This window comes from Lissotriton vulgaris, chromosome 3_1, assembly GCF_964263255.1.
Source record: "Lissotriton vulgaris chromosome 3_1, aLisVul1.2, whole genome shotgun sequence".
NCBI lineage: Eukaryota > Metazoa > Chordata > Amphibia > Caudata > Salamandridae > Lissotriton > Lissotriton vulgaris.
This window is the reverse complement of record NC_141689.1, coordinates 1,351,133,804-1,351,157,707: the sequence shown is the minus strand read 5'-3', so window position 1 is coordinate 1,351,157,707 and position 23,904 is coordinate 1,351,133,804. Positions and strand designations below refer to the sequence as shown.

Below are 23,904 nucleotides of genomic sequence, written 5' to 3'. Positions count from 1 at the left end.
CTTTATTTTCCAGGAGCGGGGACTGAGTCCCCATGCTCAGTAATAGCAGCTGAAACATTTTTCCCTGATGTTGCAGCCAGTCAGTCAATTGTTGTGGTGCCGTGGATCTGTCTCTGGATCTACTGTCCCAAAGTGGGCAACAGGAGAAGATAAAACCCTTGATTTTAGCATTTTTTAAAGACATTTTGAGACTCGATGGTCCTAATTTCCGGATTTGCAGACACCTGCACCAATACCATCACCACTAGTAATTCCACCACCAGTACCACCACCATTGCCAATACTACCACTAATACCACCACCACCTCCACCACCACCAATACTACCCCACCACCAATACCACCCCTGCCAATTCCACTACCAATATCGCCACCACCAATACCAACACTGCCAACTCAACCACCAATATCACCACCATCACCACCACCAATATCACCAATACCAATAACAACACCATCAATACCACCACCACCACCTCCGCCATTACCACCATCACCACCAATACCACCAGTACCACTGCCACCACCAATAACATCCCCACCAATACCACCACCACCACTAATACCACCACCACCACTACCACCACCACCAATACCACCACCACCACTAATACCACCACCAATGCCACCAACACCACCAATACCACCATGTGAAGAGGTATATCCTGGTGCCCGGAAACCTACCAGGGATCCAGGGTGTGAGTTCGCCATCCCGGGACCGGAATCAGAATACGCTCAGGAATGGAAACAAAAATCACGTAATTCTTCTTGCAGCAACACCCCCTTGTCATGTGTCACTGCAGGAGGATAGGGACTGGACAAACCACGAACTGGAAGGTGGGGCTAACCCCAGTTGGAATCCAGAAGCGATAGAGAAGAAGGACAACAGGAGAAGGAGAGAGGAGGTTCCTGAGTCATTGGAAGAGGGAGGAGAACGCTTGAGCGGTTAAGGTGTCCATCCCAACAATGGAGAGAAACCCCAAGAGCACATTGAGGTGGAAAATGAGGCAGAGAAGTGGAGTGAGGAGTGGTGGAACTTTCTGGAGGATGCGGAAGTGCGTTGCGGCAGAGTGGGTAAGTCCAGACATAATGGGTGGGTAGAACCAGAGAGAAAGCGGGGCGTGAAAAGCACGTAGTTGGAGTGGAACGTGGGTGCAGAATCCATTTGCCTGATTCCCTGTTCCTCACACAACAACCTCCCAAGAGCACCTGACCAATAGCTGGCATTTGTTTGTTATGCAACCTCGGTGTCACAGAAACCCCTAATTAACGCATCCAGCTTTATCCTTTACTTTTGTGATATCTCCGCATGGTGAGACAACCTACGGAACACTCCAGTGAGAAGGAAGGTTGATTTCAGGCTGTTATTTTCAGACCAAGACACAGAACAGGTGTGGTGAAGGGTAGATATCATCCCTGTATAAAATGATCACATTACTTAGTGTTCCTTCTTATCTTCTTTTCCAAGCCTCCAGGAGGTTCCATAGAGGAGAAGATGGCCAGAAGGAGAAGAAGGAAAGAAGAAGAAAGAGGATGCCACAGAACATCCAAGAAGGCCTTTGATTTCCCCTGATCATCTGAGTGAAATAAAAACCCACAATCCACAACCTCCCAAGAGCACCTGACCAATAGCTGGCATTTGTTTGTTATGCAACCTCGGTGTCACAGAAACCCCTAATTAACGCATCCAGCTTTATCCTTTACTTTTGTGATATCTCCGCATGGTGAGACAACCTACGGAACACTCCAGTGAGAAGGAAGGTTGATTTCAGGCTGTTATTTTCAGACCAAGACACAGAACAGGTGTGGTGAAGGGTAGATATCATCCCTGTATAAAATGATCACATTACTTAGTGTTCCTTCTTATCTTCTTTTCCAAGCCTCCAGGAGGTTCCATAGAGGAGAAGATGGCCAGAAGGAGAAGAAGGAAAGAAGAAGAAAGAGGATGCCAGAGAACACCCAAGAAGGCCTTTGATTTCCCCTGATCATCTGAGTGAAATAAAAACCCACAATCATTAAGAAATGTATACAGCCTCTGCATCTGTTTATTTGACCTGCCCTCCCACACACCACCAATACCACCACCATCAATAAAACCCACCACCATCACCAATACCACCACAACCACCATCAATACCTCCACCTCCATTGCCACTAATACCACCACCACCAATACCACAACTACCAATACCACCACCAATACCAACACCACTAATACCACCACCACCAATCTAATGCCACTACCCTCAATACCAATACCACCACCACCAATACAACCACCAATACCACCACTAATACCACCTCCACCACCAATACGACCACTAAGACCACCATCACCACCAATACCACCACTAATACCACCACCAGCAATACCACCTCCGCCACCAATACAACCACCAATACCACCAATAATAACATCACTAATACCACCACCAATATCCCCACCAATACCATCACCAATATCGCCACCAATACCACCACCACCAGCAATACCACCAACACCACCAGTGCCACCACCACCAATACCTCCACTACCAATACCACCAACACCAATACCACCACCACCACCAGTACCAATACCACCACCACCACCACCCCAGTACCACCACCACCAGTACCCCACCACCAATACCACCACCAATACCTCCACCACCACCACCAATTCGGCCACCACCGCCAATACCAATGCCTCCACCACCACCCCCAATACGACCACCAGCAATACCAATACCACCACCAGCAATACCAATACCACCACCTCAGCGCCTCTCGCTCATTAGTAATAGCAAGGGCACTGTACGAGGGCGGAGCTGCAGCCAAGACCGACCCTCTCTCCCTCCATGCCTGCCATAAAGCACAGCCCGCCCTGTACCAGGAGGTGAAGCCAGGGCCCCACAACATCAGGAGTGTTCTTTTATTAGGCCAAAGATAACAATACGCAATACCTTACTGCACACTCAAATCACGGAGACAGCAGGAACTAACTGCCCCTCCTGAGGCGCGACAGTGGAATGACAGAGCGAAAGGTGTTGGAGCACTTTGTTAGTGTTTATAGCTCAGATCATATGTTACTCTCACTTCACACTTTGCGTCTGTGTAATTTACAACACTTCCATATCTTCTTCACTGCACTATATATCACTACTTTGAAGATGTCGCAGGCCGGTCTCTTCCTGTGATATTTACAATCTAACAAGCGGTCGAGAATGCCCTTTATTGCACTACTATAGGTCTTGCATTTGCGACAGTTTAAGCTATTAGTATTGTAAATGACAATGCCTTTTATTTCTGTTTAAAACCCAAAACATAAATAAAAGGCATTGTCATTTACAATGCTAATAGCTCAAACTTGCTTGAATGCGAGACCTAATGCATTGAAAATGCCTGTTCTTGCACCTGCTTGATCCGCACAAAGCTTGCCGTGGAGAATCCTTAGTTGGTGTGCTGTTGTTATTGTTTCGTTGGAAACTTTCATGCAGATTTGGTACTAAGCACTAAATTTGTTAATAAAACATAAAATTCCTTTCCTTAGGAACCTTTAACCATAATTGCACTGGTGTTATCATTCATGCTGGCGGGTGGGAGACATGAGTTATGATGTGCAATGTTCTTTCCATATGTTAATTGGTGAATATCAGGAGGCTTATATGGGGTTTTTTGTAGCAGAGTTTTATATAGCACAAGCTAGACTAGCAGGTATCAGAGCACTTTACATGAGGACTAGTTGTGTTTCAGACAAACACATTCATGTTTTTTTATTTCTTGGTAGGCACGGGGAGATTAAGTGATTTACTCGGAATCACTGGATGTTGAGCGTCCTTGCCGAGCCTCGAACCTGGTTCCCCAACTTTGAGGTGGACCTTCCTAGCTGTTAGGCTACCCCCTCTCCCCAATATTTAGTGTTTATTGAATCATAGCTAACTTGTAACTGCATTTTTTCCAGTAAATTTCAGGTTTACCTGCCACATACCCATTCTCAACTGTGCAGTGCCTTTTTAGGTCGAGCCTGGGCAGCGCATGCGCTGCTCTGCGAGGCATGCTGTATTCAGGTATTGGCTTGAAGCTCCGCCCATATTTTTCTTTGGCTTGTGTCATTGTCCACTGTAAACTGTGCCTTTTCATTGGTCAATGTGCTTAGTAATCCCTCCTTAGTACCTCCTCTCCTCGTTTTGTAACCTCCCATGAGGACACCCCCTGTTACGTGTGTTGTAACTCTGTAGGCTTTAATTACTGCCTCCCAGCACTATTTTCTCAAATAGCTTTGTCCTGCTGGCTGTTGAAGGCAAGGCATGCTCTCTCCTAATGCTTTAAAAGAAATCTTTATAGCACGGGTGCGGAACGCATTTGCAATACAATAGGTCTTGCATTTGTGAGAGTTTAAGCTATTGTAAATGACAATGTAAATGGAAATATAGTATAGTTGTAAAGCGCTCAGCTGCCCCAGCAACGGGGCGGCCTGGTGCTGTAAAACGCTGTGGAACCCTTCCTGGCTCTCCCTGTGAGATGCCCCTCCTGGGCACCCCCAAGGTGAAGCCATGCATCCCAGCGTTGTAGGGGCCGTTGTGGAGATTAAGCAAGCTATTGCCCAGAGTTGCAGCGTGGGGCCCATGATTAGAGTAGGCGCTGAGGCGAGAGAATTATCGAGTCCGCGGACATTAAGCCCAAGACCCTGCCGCGTCGGGAATTGAACCCTGGTCGCGGGCCTGATCTCTGCTTCAGAGTCTGCCGCTTCTAACCAGTGAGCCACACTTCTCCAATGTCTTTTATTTATCTCTTTTAAAAATAACACATAAATACAAGGCACTGTCATTTACAATGACAATAGCTCAAACTCTTGTAAATACGAGACCTAATGCATTGCAAATGCCTGTTGTTTGTCAGATCTTGGTCTATAAACAGGCACTGCTCCCAGGACCTGTCGGTAGACAACCCCTGCTGCGCATGCGGTTCCGCTGTATGGAGCGGAGGATTGCTGCAGGGACTGGTCCTCAGCCTATATCCATGGGCAGACTTCTTCCTCTATGCAAGACATTTGGTGCAGCTAGGATTGGCTGAATGCACTGACTAGTAATAATATTTATCCCCATGAGTTATGCTCTCAAAAGATACATACGACACACATCACTACTGCCTCTTTTTGGTAGGCTTGGGTTGTCTTAATTTTTCAACCAAAAGCACTAAAACTGGGGCTTGGCGTTATTCTGTAGCTCAGCATGGCCATTCTTGCCTGAAACTGTAAGTGCTTATGCAGCAGCACCTTTTTTTTTTTAACTCTTTTTATTAGTTAACCAAACAACAAACAGAAATAACACTCAGGTGGAAGCCAGCAATAGTTACATACGTTAGGTACATTTGGTACAGGAGTATTAACATTACAATAACTGTTAGGGATCAAGGGGATCCCAGCGCGTCCAAATCCAGACTCTGTGTAGGTGCCTCGCAGATATCCCCGCGATAAGCATTCCACGCACCCCATATCTTCCCCCATTTACGCAGGCAGCCCCTAACCAGGTACACCGCACGCTCTCTAAACATGCACCAGTCAAGATCATCCGCCCACTTCCCAATCTGGGGCGGCTGACTGCCCCCCACAACTGTGCAATATTGCGTTTGGCTACCATACACGCCAGCGTAACCCACTGCTACTGATATTTATTGAGGTCCGTCGGCTCCCACACATTCAACGAACATCTCCGTGTCTCAAGGCCCACCTCCTGTTCCAGCACCGCCCTCATTTCCTCGTGTACAGCCCTCTAGTATGATTGCACATAAGAGAAATTCTAAATGATGTGCATCAGGGTACCCTCCTCGCCGCACTCTCTCCTGCACTCTCCACTCTCAGCCCGTCCCATTCGCACCAAGCGCAGGCCCGTCACATACGTCCTATGCAGGATTTTCAGCTGAACCAGGCGTAATCTCATTTGTATCGCCACAACTTTGGGAGAGGACACGGCCTCAGTCCAGTCCTAATCATCAAGTTCCAACCCGTCTGCAGTCCACTTCGCCCTAAGCTTCACGAGTGGGTCCCCGATATTATTAATCAGTTTCCGGTAGATGAGGGATGTTGTCTTCTCAGGCAGGTGGCCGTCTAGAACCCGGTCCTCAAGGGGGGAAGCCTCAGGGAGTTCAGCACCCTTCGGGACATGCGTGACCAAGGCGTGTCTCACTTGCAGGTACCGGAAGTACTCGTGTTGATGCAGACTATACCGGGCCGCCAAGGTCTCGAACGGCAAAATGGAGTCTTTCCCCCAGACGTCTTTAATCTGGGAGATACCAAGAAGGTCCCATTTATCAAACCCGTTCGACTTCCACAAGCTCCCCAGCTTCTCCGAATTAAAGAAAGGGGTGGAAAGCGTGAGCCTCTCAGCCCATCCGAAACTCCTGGTGGCCACATGCCAAACCCTCACCGCATGAGCAGTCGGGCCAATCAATGGATACTTGCCCATCCTCGCATACAGCGCCCTGCCGATCTCCCCACTGGGGGAAAGGTTCCGATCCATGGCGTAACCGGGATCACCCGGCACGCCATACACAATATGGTTGATGGCGGCTAGATGTGAAGCCCAGTAATATTTGCGCAGATCAGGGAGACCGATGCCCCCATCGTACCACGCCAAGGTCAGTTTGTTAAAGGCTATGCGAGCTCCACCGTCCCACAGGAGGTGCCTCTGCAATGACTCAATTCCCTTGAAATAGGAAGCGGGCACCGGGTCCATCGAGTTTTGTAGGGCGTAAAGGAATCTCGGCAAGGCCATCATCTTGAAGAGAGTGGCCCTACCGACCAAGGATAATGGGAGGGCACGCCAGCGTTCCACGTCTATCTTACACTGCGCCAGCGGTACGGCCAGATTACGATTGAAGCGTAGCTTTGGATCAAGTGTGACAAAAGTCCCTAGATATTTAAAGCCCTCTGCCTCTATTCTAATGGGACAGGACCGCGGAGGTTCGGGGGGGGGGCACTGGCTAAAGTAAATATCACTGACTTGTCCCAGTTAATCACTAGCCCCGAGTACCTCCCAAAGACCTCAAGAAGATCCAGAAATATCGAAGAGAGGTCTTAGGTCTCGTGAGGTAGAGCAGGACATCATCCGCATAGAGGGAGATTTTGTCTTCCCACTCAGGTGTCCACCTTATGCCCCGTATTGAGGGGTCCCATCTCATCTAAGCAGCCAGTGGCTCCATAGCTAGAGCGAAAAGCAATGGGGACAATGGACACCCCTGTCTGGTGCCCTTAACCAGGGCAAAGTCCTCTGACTTACAGTTGTTGACCACCACTCTAGCCAGGGGGATGTATAAAACAACCGCACCCAAGCTATGAAGTTCACGCCAAATCCCATCTTTGCCAACACTGCAAATAGGTAGGGCCACTCCACTCTGTCGAAAGCCATGGAGGCATCCAGGGAGAACATGATCGCCTGTTCCTGCAGATGACCGGCCGACCCCAATATGCTATGGAGTCTGCGCAGATTCAGCGCGTTGCTGCGCCGCGGCATGAACCCTGACTGATCTGGGTGCACCAGCGAGGAGATCACTTTCACCAGTCTGGTGGCCAATAATTTGGTCAGGATCTTGGGTTCGGCATTCAGGAGAGAAATGGGTCTGTAGGAAGAGCATACTTCCGCAGGTTTGCCAGGCTTGTGAATAAGCACAATATTGGCCACCCGTTGGTCGTATGGGAGTACACCCCTGTCTCTACTGTCGGTGAACATAGCCCTCAGATAGGGAGAAAATTTGTTAGCACTGAGTTTGTATAGTTCGACTGGAATGCCGTTTGGACCAGTGGCTTTGCCGGACTTAACCTGACGGATAGCCTGTGCGACTTCGTCCGCCGTGAACGCCGAATTGAGGAAATCACGGTCCTCTTCGGATAAACTCGGCATAATTATATCTCTAATCATTTCCTCATTATCGACTTTTGTAAACCTGTCTCCCGCAGTATAGATCTCTTGAAAGTATTTCACGAATTCATCAGCCACAGTCTGCGGGTTCGTAATTCTACCCGAGGACCGACTCTCCAATTCAGGCACTAGTCGGGACGGACGTTCTCCCCGCTCGAGCCAGGCAATAAGCTTGCCTGCTTTGTCTCCATGCTCATACACGCGACTCTGTGTTGCATTGTGATGCGCTAATTCTCCAGTATTAGGGGTGTCTTTCATAGATTCACATGCTTGAATATTCCCCGTCGTCGAAGTGGGAGTCCCACGGTACATAAATAGCAGTAATATATATGCATGTATACATGAGAAATATCATAAATAAAAAATACATACATATAATGCAATAGAAATGTAATCTTGAAAAAGTACCATAGAACAGAATAGGCCCATTGAAAAGCCCAAGGGAGAATTCACTTTAGTAACATATTAGAGTCATTATGTGTTGGTCCACATTCCAGCCAATCAGGCTGTAGCCTCCACTAGAACCTTCTCCTCAGAAGCCCCAGTCCTCAGATTTTCTACCGCACGTCGTGTGAAGGGAGTCTCCCTGAGCTCTGCTCAGTTTTTTCCAGTTTCTAGCTGTTTGTCTTCAGAAATGTCTTCTACTAAGAAAACTTTGTTCAAGGCTTGTCCATCCTGTGGTAAACTGCGCCTTTTTCATGAGGACCCACACAGTAAGTGTATTTACTGTCTTTACCCGGACCACATTGCCTCTACCTGCAAGTTCTGTCGCACTTTTCCTCCTAAAACATTGAGGGATAGAGAGGCCCGTCTCCTTCTGTGGCTACAGAAGTTGAAAACATCTGAGAATGTGGTTTCCGATGCTGAGAGTATGTCATCTGGATTTTCAAAATCCTCTCAGAAGCGTGGGTCTGAGACTGAAGTTCCCTCTCCTTTTCTTAAAAAGAGTAAAATGTTGGGTTCTTTCAAGGATGTCTCCCCACATGACTTGCTTCAGGGCACGCCTACGGGACCTGGCTCTCTGGCGTCTAGACCCAAGACTATGCCCTCCTCTTCAAAAACGGGCATTGGCTCGTCGACGGGCTCGTCGACACGTCCGTCGACGTCTTCAGCGACTGCAAAGTCCGTTTTGGCAGCTTCAACGTCGATGACTACTTCTTCCCTGTCGACCAGCTCTGCAACGACGACGACCATCTCGTCGACGAGCAGCCAAGAGGTGAGACCCATCTCGTCTATTATTATGATCTCGTCGATCAAACCGTCGACGAAGAAATCATCGTCGACGCGCCTTCCGTCGACGGTTCCTCCATCGACGAAGAACAAGCCATCGTCGTCGACGCCTGTTCCGACGACCGGATCTTCCTCGTCGACGACTGCCCCGTCGACGATTACATCTCCGTCGACGGTGACCACCCCGTCGACGACTGTTCCGTCGACGGCTACTATCTCGCCATCGAAAGCCTCATCGTCGACGTCGAAGAATGCATCCTCGTCGACGACCAAAAAATCTTCGTCGACCAAGAGTAAGCTGTTATTTCCTACGCCGGCTTCTGCGGCGACGACGCAAAAACAACCAGGGGGTGCTAAGACTTTAGAAATTTCGTTGACGGGCTCGTTGACGACGCACCAACCCCTACAGACTACTACCACCTTCAAAGTGGTTACTGCCTCATCTCTCAAGACTGTACCACTCATACAGTTAAGTCCAGTAAGGAGTGGATCTCAGCCTCCGGAAAAATTGTTTCAGTCTGGAGAAGAGGAGTCCGGAAATGATTCTGAAATGGATCAAACTTATGAACCAGCATCCAGTCCTTCTGAATTACACATTAAATGTCAAGACTACAGTGACGAGGATGAGGATGATAACGTCGAAGATGGGAATGTACTTTTTCCAATCGATAGATCACAACCAACAACTTATGAACAGGTTACGCAAATTCCTCTGTCATTGGTGCAAAACCTGCAACATATGCTGGACGACTACAATCGTAGGTTTCCACCGTCGTTGCCTCCTTCCCCGGCACCTCAAGTACACCGGTCTCAGTCTCCAGCTCATTGACCTCCGTCTCCAGCACCTCAACCACAGTCTCCAGCACCTAGGCCTCAAGCTCCGGCGCCTGCCGCGCCTACGTCTCCTTTGGGTGCTTGTCCTGATACTGATAATGAGAATCAAACTCCTCATAACACTGGGGATAATGACACTGATGATGACATGCAGGAATGAGACAATTATAGGGCACAGACACCCTCTACTCCACCGGCATCACCAAGAGATTCCCCACCAGTGGATATTGCGAGTTTCCATAACCTTATGGTTCGTGCAGCGAAAAGGTTCCATTTAACAATCGAGGCGCAACAAACGGAATGCTTTTTGTATGATTTTAAGGACTTACCTCAACGGCAAACGCATGCCATCCCTATCATAGACCACATATGGGAAGAAGGTCTAAAGTTAATGGAACGTCCTAATTCCATACCAGCGGTTCTACCTAGATTGGACAAAAAATATAAAGCGCCACCTACTTCTCCGGCCTGTTTGGTTTCACAACCTAAGGCAGATTCTGTTATCACTCAGGCGGCACAAAAAAGATCTCGGAATCCAGCCATACCCCTCACATCTCCGCCTGATCAGGATGGCCGTAAATTAGACTCAATTGGAAAGAAATTTACCACTATGGCAGCGACAACAGTGAGAGCATCCAACGCCTTAGCCATTCTAGGTCGTTACGACCGTCAAATGTGGTCTGAGATCGCTGGTCTGATCCCTCAAATGCTCGACTCCATCCGGGATGAAGCGCAGGCCATCATTCTCGAAGGAGAAAAAATTTCAGCAGAAATAATCGACTGTGCCGTCGATATATCCTCCACTGGTTTCCGACAACTAGTGGGTGCTGCAGTCTTGCGCCGTCAAGGCTGGCTGAAATCAACCACCTTCCGTCCAGAAGTCCAGTCCAGAGTGTTAGATTTACCTTACGACGGTGAATCTTTATTCGGTAAGCATGTTGATGATGCTTTGGAACTTATAAAGAAGGACACAGATATAGCAAAGTCCTTGACAACTCTTCAATATCGGAAAACGCCATTTCGTGGAGCACGCGGTAGAGGAGGAGGAACCTCTACCTTTCGTGGAACAGGCCAATATCGAGCATACAATTACAAGGATAACAAAGAGTATCCTATCAGTCCCAAAATCGTTCATCCACCTCCAGACCTTACCAGCGTAAATCCAATTACAGAGGTGGTGCGAACACCAACAAAAAACAGTGAGACGACTGTGCATCTTGGAGGTCGAATCTCGAAGTTCTTCTGCAATTGGTCGCACATTACCAACGACCAATGGGTCTTGGACATTGTTTTAAAAGGACATACCCTGGAATTTACGAAATTCCCCTCCGCTCGCCCACCTTCGGGTCCACCTTCTCCCCATTTCAAGGAACTGTTGGCCCAGGTGCAGCTTATGATCAGGAAAGGAGCCATAGAATTGGTACCGCAAGGTCAACGCGGCAGGGGGTTTTACTCCCGTTTCTTTCTAGTGAAGAAAAAATCAGGAGAGTGGCGCCCCATCTTAGATTTGAGAGCTCTAAACAAGTTCATCGCATCAAAGACTTTTCAGATGCTTACCCTACTTCAAATCTTGAATTTCCTCATTCCAGGAGAATACTTTTCAACAATAGACCTTCAAGATGCATATTTCCATGTGCCTATTCATCCCAGGCACAGGAAATACCTCCGTTTTACAGTCGGACAATTTCATTATCAATTCAAGGTCCTACCATTCGGCCTTCGATCAGCACCGAGGGTATTTACCAAGATTCTAGCCCCGGTGGCTGCCTACCTGCGTTTACAGGGCATCCAGTTCTATCCGTATCTGGACGACTGCCTGATAAAGGCCAGGACTTTTCAATTAACGGAACAGCACACACAAGTCTGCATATCCCTGTTCGAAACGTTGGGCTTCTCCATCAACTGCCTAAAGTCACATTTTCAACCATCTCAACAGCGAGATTTTCTAGGAGCCTCGCTCGATTCTCGGCTAGGGCAAGTGTTCGTTTCACAGGAGAGACAGGGCCGAATGTTACAGAATGTACAGTTCCTGCGGTCAAGGCAGTACGTTTCTGTCCGGATGTACAAATCATTCCTCGGCATGGCTTCTTCGTGCATTCAACTGATTCCCAACTGCAGATTGCACATGAGAGTCCTACAAGAAGAACTAGACAGCCAGTGGAAGCAGGTATCGGGGTCGTTCGAAGACAAGATCCATCTAACGCCCCGCATTCAAAAAGCTTTGGAGTGGTGGGCTCATCCTCCAAACATAGCGACAGGTCGTTCATTCAAGGACGAACCACCAACACTTACACTTACGACAGACGCTTCCCTAGAAGGTTGGGGGGCACATCTCAACGGGATGTCCGTGAAGGGAAAATGGACGGTGTCTCAGCGCACTTGGCACATAAATCGCTTAGAACTACTGGCGATTTTCTTGGCCTTGAAGTCCTTTCAGAGAGTAGTGCTGGGACAAACATTGCTGGTGAGGGCGGACAATACCACCAGCATGCACTACATCAACAAACAGGGCGGCACAAGATCTCTCGTGCTGTCACAACTGGCACAGGAAATATGGGATTGGGCTATCCAACAGCAAATACATCTCCAAGCTGTCCATGTACCAGTCGTGGCCAATGTGCTGGCGGACTCGCTCAGCAGAGCCCTCTCGGACAACCACGAATGGGAACTCAACCAACCAACGTTGGATTTCATCTTCCGACAGTGGGGCCGACCAGAGTTGGATCTCTTTGCAACTGTTCTCAACAGGAAGTGTCAACGGTTTGCGAGCCGGCATCCACACAAGGAGTCGAGCGGGAATGCCTTTTCAATAGACTGGTCGAACGACTTCTTCTATGCATTCCCTCCACTGCCGCTCATTCCTCGTCTGTTACACAGAATGAGATTCCAACCGTGTGAATAATCCTGATCGCACCCAAATGGCCGAGACGTCCTTGGTTCTCAGATCTTCTTCTGTTTTCTCTGACACATCCGATACAATTGCATCCTCTGCCACATCTTCTCACGATGCAACAAGGTCAAATATGCCATCCAGATCCAGCATATCTCCAACTTCATGCTTGGAACCTGAGTACAATGAATTTGCACACATGAATATCGACAAAGATTGTAGGGCAGTGATAGCAAGTGCTCGCGCCCCATCTACCATCAAAACTTACCAGTTGAAGTGGAAGCGTTTCTGTGCTTGGTGCTCCACTAAAACACTGGATCCCATGTGTGCTCAGCCAGAACAAATCTTGCCTTTCTTTTTGTCACTAGCAAGATCAGGACTATCACACTCCACTCTAAAGGTTTTTCTAGCTGCAATCTCTCGTTTTCGCCATGATGGCGTAACATCTTTGTACTCTTCCAGGATAATCAGACAATTCTTCAAGGGCCTTTTTCGGATGTTCCCACCAATCCGTCGGCCTCCACCTTCTTGGCGACTGAACTTAGTTTTGTCTCAACTACTTTTGCCTCCATTCGAGCCCATCCATTCTTCCAATCTAAAATTCCTCACTTGGAAAGTGGCTCTGTTGCTTGCTCTGACCTCATCCAGGTGCGTCAGCGACATCCAAGCCTTTACTATACAGCCACCGTTTCTACAGTTCTCCAACGAGGCTGTTACTTTGAGAACAAATCCCAGTTTTATTCCTAAGGTTCCCAGTGACTTCCATCTCAATGAACCAATTGTCCTTAAGACTTTCTTCCCTGCACCTCAATCTGCAGCGGAACGCTCTTTGCACACTCTGGATGTGAAGCGCTGCCTCAAATTCTACATTCAACGCACAGCTACATTTACAAAGACTGATCAGTTGTTTGTAGCATATGGCCCAGTGTGCAAAGGACAACCTGTAACCAAACAGACTATCACCAGATGGATATCGTCTGCCATATCCTACTGTCATCAACGGGCTGGCAAGCCCCTTCCTGCTCCGGCTCGAGCTCATTCCACGAGAGCTGTGTCGACTTCTGCTGCCCTCTTTGCGGGGGTACCTCTGAGACACATCTGCAGAGCTGCTACTTGGTCTAGCAGCCATACGTTTACGAAGCACTACTGCCTGCAATCAACAGATGCCGCGGATGCGGCAGTAGGTCAAGCGGTGCTGCGGAATCTTTTCCGATAAAGGTGAGCCTCTGTTGCTACCCGCCTCCAGTCATAAAGGTCTTGTCATGTTTTGGTTTTAAAATTGCTTATTAAGTGATATGATTTACCAAGACTTAATTGTTATATTCCTTTATGACTAATGTATGATTTACTGCTTTCTATTCTTATTCAAGCATGTGAATCTATGAAAGACACCCCTAATACTGGAGAAGAACAAAAGTTACTTACCTGTAAACTGTGGTTCTCCAGTATTGGTGTCTTTCATAGATTCACATGCGACCCTCCCATCCTCCCCTCGGAGGCTCTCTCTCTCTCTCTTCTCCTCAAGCATTTGTACTTACTTGTGCTATGAAAATCTGAGGACTGGGGCTTCTGAGGAGAAGGTTCTAGAGGAGGCTACAGCCTGATTGGCTGGAATGTGGACCAACACATAATGACTCTAATATGTTACTAAAGTGAATTCTCCCTTGGGCTTTTCAATGGGCCTATTCTGTTCTATGGTACTTTTTCAAGTTTACATTTCTATTGCATTATATGTATGTATTTTTTATTTATGATATTTCTCATGTATACATGCATATATATTACTGCTATTTATGTACCGTGGGACTCCCACTTCGACGACGGGGAATATTCAAGCATGTGAATCTATGAAAAACACCAATACTGGAGAACCACAGTTTACAGGTAAGTAACTTTTGTTCATCTCCTTCCCTGGCAAGATTCCTATATTCCTCCTCACGGAGCCTCAAGAGGTGGAGGCCGTCCTCCGACGGAGACTCAGCCACCCGCCTCTCCTGGGATAGGACTTCCTCCTCCTTCCCGAGCAGCACAGCCAACCCTTCTTTCTTCTTCTTAGAGACAATGGATAACACCTACCCTCTGGCCACCGTTTGGAATGCTTCCCACAGCGAACTGAGGGAATCAACCGAGCCGAAATTCTCAGAGAAATACTGATCAGACATGTGGCGCACCTCCTTAGCAATGAACAGGTCTTTCAGCCACCATGCTCCTATGGGAGCTATCCTGCCCACAGCCGGAAGCTCCAGTGCAAGGCACAACCAGAGCAGAGAGTGATCAGAGACACCCCTCCCCAAATGTCTGACCTCCGACACATGCAAAAACCACAGTTGATGGACAGAATGCAAAACAATGTCATACATTCACCCCAGTACAGAGATCTGGGCCAAACGGTCCTTGGAAGATTGTTTCCGGTCCAGGGAAGGCATGGCTTGGCAGTTCGGGCTGGACTGTTCCCATGAGGCATAGGGTCAGACTGATTTGCATATGGCCATGTCTGAACTGGGGTGGTGTGGAGTGCAAAAAAACCGATGGATTTAGGCCCAGATCGCTGTACTGGGGTGAATGTATGACATTGTTCTGCATTCTGTCCATCAACTGTGGTTTTTGCATTTGACCTCCGACACATACAATACCATCGCCGCTGGGAGTAGGACGTAGTCCAAGCGTGAGAGAGTGCCGTGTGCAGCCGAAACCTGAGTGTAATGTGTTGTGCTAGGATTACGGACACGCCAGCAATCAATCAGTCCCAACGTACTAATAAAATCAGACAACCATCTCTGCGCCTGTGGCAGCACCCGCGGGGGGGGGGGGGCGATTAATCACACCATCCACCACTGAGTTAAAATCGCCTCCCAACACCAGATGACCAAGGGGAAGGGTAAGGAAGATGGCCCCCAAATCTCGAAACGTCTCGGTCTGGAGAGCAGGGGGAACATAAATCGATAAAAATGTGACTATATGGCCTCCAACAAGTCCCGACACTCCAGCATATCGACCTCTCTGATCCACCCAGGTTGCTTGCACAGAGAAGGGGAAGGAGTTTTTGAACAGTATCCCAACACCCCTAGAACCAGTCGTATAGCCAGCGTGTACTACTAGTTTGTAACCTCCTCTATCCATGACCTTAACTTTTTCCCCACTAAATGAGTCTCTTGGAGCAGTACTACGTCTGGGGAGTTCCTTTGGACTAACTGACTGACCATCCCCCTCTTGATCTTATCACCCAACCCGTTAACGTTCCAGCTTAGCACCCTGATCCTCGATCCCCTGAACTCACGGCTCCCGAGACCCATGTATGGCAAAATACCCTTAAATCTGAAGCTATCTCTGAGATATGCAACTATAACAATGGGATTGATCTAAAAGCCTTTCCCGCCCCGCTGTTAACGCCATGTCCAAATAAAGTTCTTTATCATACGGAATCATCATGGAGCTTCTTCTTCTCCACCGTCCTGATCCCGGGGGGTCTTGCGGGCCAAGCTCTCAACCCAGTCAGATGCTATCTCAGGATTGTCAAAGAACCAGACCTTCTCGTCGACCTCAACTCGTAGCTTCGCTGGATACAGCATGGCATGCTTGATGTCCAAGTCTCGAAGCTTCCGCTTGACCCCCCCCCGAAGCTCTGCCTCTGTCTCTGCACCATTTGCGTGAAATCGGGAAAGAAATTCACGGTTGAAATCTCAAACTTAAAGGGCCCATCGGTCGTCGAAGTCTGCAGGATAGCGTCTCTGTCTCTGAAGTTTAGGACCCTGACGATCATAGGCCGAGGCGGAGCCCCCGGTCGAGGTCTACCTCCGGGGATCCTATGGGCCCGCTCCACCGTGAAGAAATTACTGAGTCCCTTCGGCTTCAAATGGTTCATGATTAAATCCTCCATAAACAAATCTGGGGCTGGCTCTTAGGCTTTCTCCGTTATCCCGATTACTCGCATGTTGTTCCGTCGGGCCCGTCCTTCGTAATCATCCAGCTTGCGAGCCGCCATCTCGCCAGAGGCCTTGAGGTCCTTCGCTTCCCTCTGAAGCTCAGCCACATCATCAGTCAAGCTCGCCGTCTTGATATCGAGCGATTTGTCTTAGTGAGATCAGTTCTGATGAGGTTAACCTCGATGGTCACGGTATCTAGTTTGTGATCCAGCGACTCCATACGTTTACCCAGAGAGGTTTTGACCCCTCGTATAGCCGCCATTAGGTCAGACATCGTCGGTTCCGTAGCCTGACCCGATGACTCCCCTGAATCGTCCTGGGACTGCCCGAGGGTGACAGGGCCTAACGGTATCATCTCTGGATGGACGCAGACCACAGGGGTACACAATACTCAGATATGTCCCAGTACGCCAGTGCCAGTGATAATGGCTCGAACATCGGCCACAACCCGATCTTAGTCACTTCACTGCTGACGATCACGATCCAAGCGAGGCGCCTCAAGTCTAGGCACGAAGTGCACGATCAATCCAGGAGGGGCGACCGTCGGCGCCCACGAACAGGCATGTCCCCACTCCACTGGCGAGGGAAGTGCCAACAAATCCCGTAGATGGAGTTACGGACCAGCGACTTCCGGTGGCAGACCCCGCTGTTGTTGCACTAGAGCCCGGACTGCGCCCAACTCCACGTCCCGTGCACCAATACTGAAGGCCGCAAAGTTTTCAGACAATGTTTCTCAGGCTCCCGGGGGTCTCCAGGAAAACTGAAAACGGCAGTCGTGTCCTCACACGCTCAGCAACAGTTCCCCGTCAAATATTCTCAGGATCTCAGACAGGATAGATATAGGGGTGGCGGGGTGCACGGGAGCCCTGAGCTCACGCGGCCATCTTGGGCACCACGAAGCTCCTCCTCTCCAGCAGCACCTTTTTTAACGTACTATTTGCAAAAGATGGTTTGATCTGGTCTCTGGAGCATAATAAACGTGCATTGTAGAGCCTATTTACTACTGCTATTGGGCAAGTTGTTTACATGTGGTATGCAACAACTGCCTTTGACATGTTTACTTGTAATTAAAGCAATGGTTCTAAAATATGACTTTCTCTCCCTTTCTTTGTCTAGGAAGCCTTATAATCAAATAAAAAATCGGTACAGTGATGTTTTGTGTCTTGACCAGTCCAGAGTGAAAATAGGACCAGTGGAAGGTGATCCGGTAGGTAGAAGTAAAATGCATTCATCTCGGAGATTGATTTTGTTTTTATTATAACAATCCATAATTGTTGACGAATACTAAGTTTACTGAAAATATCTTAATTCCTGTAACAGTTCAAAACAGGCAGTATGCCAGCAGTGAATTATACAATACAGTACAAGCTACCAACATAGTAAATAGGAAATGATTCACAACCATCTCAAGCATGATAGATTAATGTAGAAGGTAAAGTAGGGAAAACTTCACATTGTGCTCTTATTTTAAGTTTTCCACCCATCAGTTTTCATGTGTTGCTACCGTACTCACTATGCCATGGGACTCAGACTTAGCCTCCTTAGTTATACCAGAACCGGTAATGTAATGTAATGTAAAAGTAATGTAATGTGTCTTGTAAAGCGCACTGCTGCCCTGAGGCGTCGTGGCGCTGTAGACCGCTGGGGAACCCATCCTGGCTATCCCTGTGAGATGGTCCCTACTGGGTATCTCCAAGGTGAAAGCAGGCATCCCCGGCGAATGTGGGGGGCCGTTGTAGAGATGAGGCAAGCTAATGCCCAGGGTTGCCGAGTGTGATCCCTGGTTAGAGTAGGCACTGAGGCGAGAATTATCGAGTCCGCTGACCCTGGTCCACGACCCTGCCGTGTCGGGAATTGAACCCAGGCCCCGGGCTGTTCTCTGCTTCTGGGTCTGCCGCCTCTAACCAGTGAGCCACACCACTCTAGTCCAACCGGTCTGGGGTTGCTTTTGGCCTGTCTGGAGGGGACATGGCCTGGAAGTTCAGGCTGGCCTGTTCCTATTGCAGCAGACCCAAGAATGATTTACTATTGGCTAGTCTCTGTCCAGAATTATGTAGTACGCAAATAAACTATGGTCTTGAAGATGGCCTGAATAATTAATATCGGCTGTCATTAATTCAAGCTTTCCACCCATCAGTAGGAGATACAGTGATCTTGGCACTCTGAAGGAATGCCAAAACCTCTGGCTCAGAGATATGACAAATGTTAGAAAATCCAAGAGAGAATGACATCCGAGTCCAGACACAATTGTGGAATCGTGATGAAGATAGGATGTTAGTTTATTGGGAAGAAAAAGTACTCCACTACATAAACATTACTATACCTATGTCCTGACACACCTTTAGATAGGTCTGTGTATAGGGTGGTTTACAGTGTAGACCAACTAAAAGAGGACAGACTAAGTGTGACTGGATAATACGTGGAAAAATAAAAGACGGGCTGAATGGCTCCAGTGAGGAAGAGCTTTGAACTGAAATGTGAAAATAAAAGAAGGGGGCAGGGTCATAATACATCCTTCTAATAATATTTTAAAGAAGAGTATACTCTGTTGTACTCAGCGCATGTAAGCATTCACCTCTCTTCTCTCAGATATGGTAATTCGTTTAGCCTACAGATGCATGCCATCAAGGCCTTCAGCAGGTTTTCACTGTGTGGTTGTGGACAACAGGGACTATGAGGAGAATACAGTATGGCATGCACTGTTTTACGTTTGAAGTTATAATTTGAGACAACCTTTTTTGTAACCTGACCATTTTTAGAACTGCTACGATAAATAAATGCTCCAGTACCCCGCTGGTTACTTCGAACTTAAAACATTAGAACAATTTATAACACTAACTAAATTAATCCAAGCCATGGTGGAAATTTAAAGCTCAGCCCGATTTAATATTACACCGCCTATAAATTATGCTGTTTCTTACATGGGCAGATTCTTGTTTGTTCTCTGGCGTTCTGTAGTCTGATGGATACATCTATCCTCAAATTCCTCACCTTAGAACATTCCTCGACTGGCTCTGGAGATTTTTCGTAGCAGTGCACCCTTGTGCCGCTAATGGAAGCCTTCTGGCTTCACGTTGGATCCATTTTGCCCCAGAAGTGATGGAGCGGAGCTGCAAATAAGCACCAGCCCTGTCTGCTGATGTCAGTTCCTTATTTCCGCACACTTTCCAATATGTATCTGGAGCTTTGATCCCGAATTTGTCGAGTCTTGCAATAACTTCCAAACTCTTAACAATGTACTAGGGAAAAGTGTCCCCACCCAATATGGCAGGATTTACACTGTGCAGCAGGAAGCAGATGTTAATCATGGTTGGATCTGCACGAAGTGTGATTTAAGGGCCTGTGTTTGGGAAATGTTTCTAATTTGTGTGATAAGTGCTCCCGCATGCCCCTGAAGGCAATTCAAGACCATGAGGTGAAGTTGAATATTGACAAACAAAAGAAGAAGTTGTAATCTTCGCATAGGTCTTGCTCGCAGGCCGGGATTCAGTCAATTCCATTTCCCTCTTTAATTCTTCCAGTAAGTCCAAGTCCAAACACAAGTATAAAAAGGCTAAGCGGAACTCAACACCATCCCACCACTCTGACTCTAAGACAAAAGCGTCAGGGCGTCAAGTTGCACTTTGAGTAGGTCACCAGTCACCTATACGATTCCTTAGCTGGTCCCAATGTGCCCTCAGTTTTGTGGGCTGTTGACTGTTAAGCAGATGAAGGCCATTCAAATAGAACATGCTGCAATTTTTCAGTGTGCTTCCAACTCCGTGTCCTTGGTCACCGTGGAATTGCAGGGACCTCCAATAGGGTTACCACTGGCATGCCCCTCCTTGGAGCCGTCTGACCCCTTGATATCCGCCACTGGGTCTGTTGCGACTCCGGTACAGACTTTCATCTGGCCCCCACGATACATGTCAGTTCCCACTTCCTAGACCCCTGTGCCAACACCACCAGTGTTGGAGGATGATCCAGTGCAGACCCCTACATCAGCCATAGAACCGTAGGTGTTCCAAAAAGGACAGTAGAACTACAGTGCTTTCCTTGGGGCTGCTGTCCCCTGCCTAAAATTCCTGCACCCGTTTCTGAACTTATTGGCCGCACCAGCGAGCAGTGGGTGATTAGATACCTTTACAATTTCAAAATCAATATTTTTAACAGCTTTTGAAAACGTATAAAAAAGATTGAAGTTAGTGGATGTGACTTTTAAATGTGCATCTTGCAGTTAACATCTAGCTGGAAAGATATCCGCTTTTTAACCTATGCCAAGGTAGCCAGGGAGTTGAATCCAATGTTTCTCGTGGTGCAGAACTTTGAAAACTCTTTTGTTTGTCTTAGACAAGCTTTTTGCAATTAATCAGGTATCACAAGAGTGGTCTATAGAGGGTCTGACTGATAAATACTAATAGTGTTTTCTATAGTCAATAAAGATTCTTTGAGATTAAAGGTCAACTATATATCCTTTTATATTTATGGGTGTACATCAGTGTTGCAGAAGCCCATTGTCCCAAAGGGAACAAACTGCGCTAAGTATATTTGGAGTCATTGCAAAAGAGGTTACATTTTCCAAGAAAAACTTCAGAATCTGAGAAAAGTCATTGACTTGCAAAATGTTATTTTCATTCTCCTGCAAGAGGTTATCAATTGGAGGATGGAAAATGGCATTTAATATGATGGTCAGTTTTGGTACGCAGGAGCATTGATTGCATGGGCCTATGTAGGTATCACTAACACACAGTGATGTCAGCTCCTTTCTTTCCTCGCCTCCAGACTCGTATCCAGAGTTTCCTCTCATCTCTCTGAGACAACTTACTTTGATATTCCTAAATTCTGATACAGTGTGCAAGGTATGTCACAGGTGTCAATCCTTATAGGGACTGTTGCAAACTGATGTCTTTGATGGATCCTAATTAAGTGTGCCTATGGTGTTTGGGGTGAGCCAGGATTCCAAGAACTGTGGAGACTGTGCGTCGTTGAACCCGAAGGCCATCAGGGAATGCAAGACAAAACTTTACACCAACTACCTTAAGAAAGCTTTGCACTGGGACTGCTCCTAGACCTGTTCCCCGTTAAAGGTTTAATCCCTGTGTCGGAGTTAACAGAGCTGCTCAAGAGGTTGGTCTTCATTGTGCTGCAAGTATTTAGGTAAACACAAGAAAGTATTTGAAGTGGAGTATCGCTCCTTCACACCACTTGTACCCTCCTCATCAAGTGCGTAGGCGTCCCCAACAGTCCTGATCAGGCTATTGAAGTTTCCCAACTTCAGAGCTCATTCCGGCTCAAACCAAATTTCCTGGACCTTCAGTGAAATCACGCCAGATGGACGAGTTGCACACAGCTATGCTCCAGCTCTTTTTTCCCTTACTGACTTCCTCTCTCTTGCCTCCGGGACACAAGGAGCTGAGAGGCTTTCCACCTAGAATACTACCAGCAGGCTCGCCCTCTCTGCACCAGCTGGTCCCTCTGAGCCCCTCTTGCCTGAGTCTTCTCTTCCGATGCAACTCCTGTAGCCCAAACCCATGCCAGGTTCCTGTACTTCAATTCCATTGTCGACCTAGATGCCTGAAGAGGTGGCCCCGAATGTCCTTTTCTGGCTCGGCGTCCGTTCGACTTCTACCAATGTCGTACTCAAATCTCACTATGTTGTCAGTTTCTGCTCTCGACTTACCAGGCAGGTAACATTCTTTGAATTCCTTTGTGGCACAGACTCTGATAACAATTGTGACTCGGGTAATGAGTTCACTCAGTCCTATTAGGATTAAAACTAGAGTGAGTATTTGCAAAATGCCAGTGAGCTGGACATCTACCCAGAGAAGCTCTTTGCTCTCCTCCTGGAGTGGCCACAGAAAAATCAGCATACTACGCCACGGTCATGCACATGGCTACATAAGCCCTTCATCTCCAGCTCCCCATCATGGTGGTTAAACCGAATGTGGTTACCAAGGCCTTGCAACTGGGCCAGACTTCTTCTGAACCCCTCCTGCCCTCAACTAGGCTCTATTGAACCCTCTTTTTGGGACCTGAGCCAGGCCCTGCTTTCTACTTGATAGACAGATCACTAGGCGCCACCGTGCTGCTTCAGGTGACCTGCCAAGCACACCAGTTCCCTTTCCTTTTGTGGCTTTGGCAGATGCCGCCCTTACTGCCAGCTTTTCCAGCTCCCTCAAAGAATTCAGCAGTTTTGCAGGCGATGCAAAGGTGCACACTGCCCCTGTGGTTAAGGTCGATTTACAAAAAGGGGGTGGTGATGAACAGAGTGTCTGAGTTAAACAGACCACTCTTACCCAGTCTAAAGATCAGGGCTTGATCCATCACCGTTATTTATCTCACTGCCCCATCCCAGCTCAGAACCTGGCTATATGCAAATCAGTCTGTCCCTGGCCCAGTGCATCATGGGAACAGGGCAGACTAAACTACCAAGCCAATTCTTCACCAGAAAGGAGACAAGCTACCGGGGACCGGTTTCTGGCATTTCAGCCTTCTTCGGCCCGGCTTGCTTGACTCCTGATGGAGCAGTGAGAAAGGGACTCATGTCTGAGTATACCCTGCCACACCTATAGTGGCCAAAAACGATTTACAAAAAGGGGGTGGTGATGAACAGAGTGTCTGAGTTAAACAGACCACTCTTACCCAGTCCAAAGATCAGGGCTTGATCCATCACCGTTATTTATCTCACTGCCCCATCCCAGCTCAGAACCTGGCTATATGCAAATCAGTCTGTCCCTGGCCCAGTGCATCATGGGAACAGGGCAGACTAAACTACCAAGCCAATTCTTCACCAGAAAGGAGACAAGCTACCGGGGACCGGTTTCTGGCATTTCAGCCTTCTTCGGCCCGGCTTGCTTGAATCCTGATGGAGCAGTGAGAAAGGGACTCATGTCTGAGTATACCCTGCCACACCTATAGTGGCCAAAAACGATTTACAAAAAGGGGGTGGTGATGAACAGAGTGTCTGAGTTAAACAGACCACTCTTACCCAGTCCAAAGATCAGGGCTTGATCCATCACCGTTATTTATCTCACTGCCCCATCCCAGCTCAGAACCTGGCTATATGCAAATCAGTCTGTCCCTAGCCCAGTGCATCATGGGAACAGGGCAGACTAAACTACCAAGCCAATTCTTCACCAGAAAGGAGACAA

The 23,904-nt window shown here is 47.9% G+C and overlaps 1 protein-coding gene across 3 annotated transcripts in view; it reads left to right on the top strand.

The window, feature by feature from the left end:
• The window catches only part of LOC147727877 (tyrosine-protein phosphatase non-receptor type 9-like), a 1,887,882-nt gene that overhangs the window by 1,229,137 nt on the left and 634,841 nt on the right, over nt 1-23,904 (top strand). For all 3 annotated transcript variants that reach the window (XM_086961826.1, XM_086961825.1, XM_086961827.1), the window contains one exon: nt 17,891-17,981. In XM_086961826.1, coding sequence (XP_086817952.1) covers nt 17,891-17,981 — 91 coding nt within the window. The remainder of the gene's footprint in view (nt 1-17,890; nt 17,982-23,904) is intronic.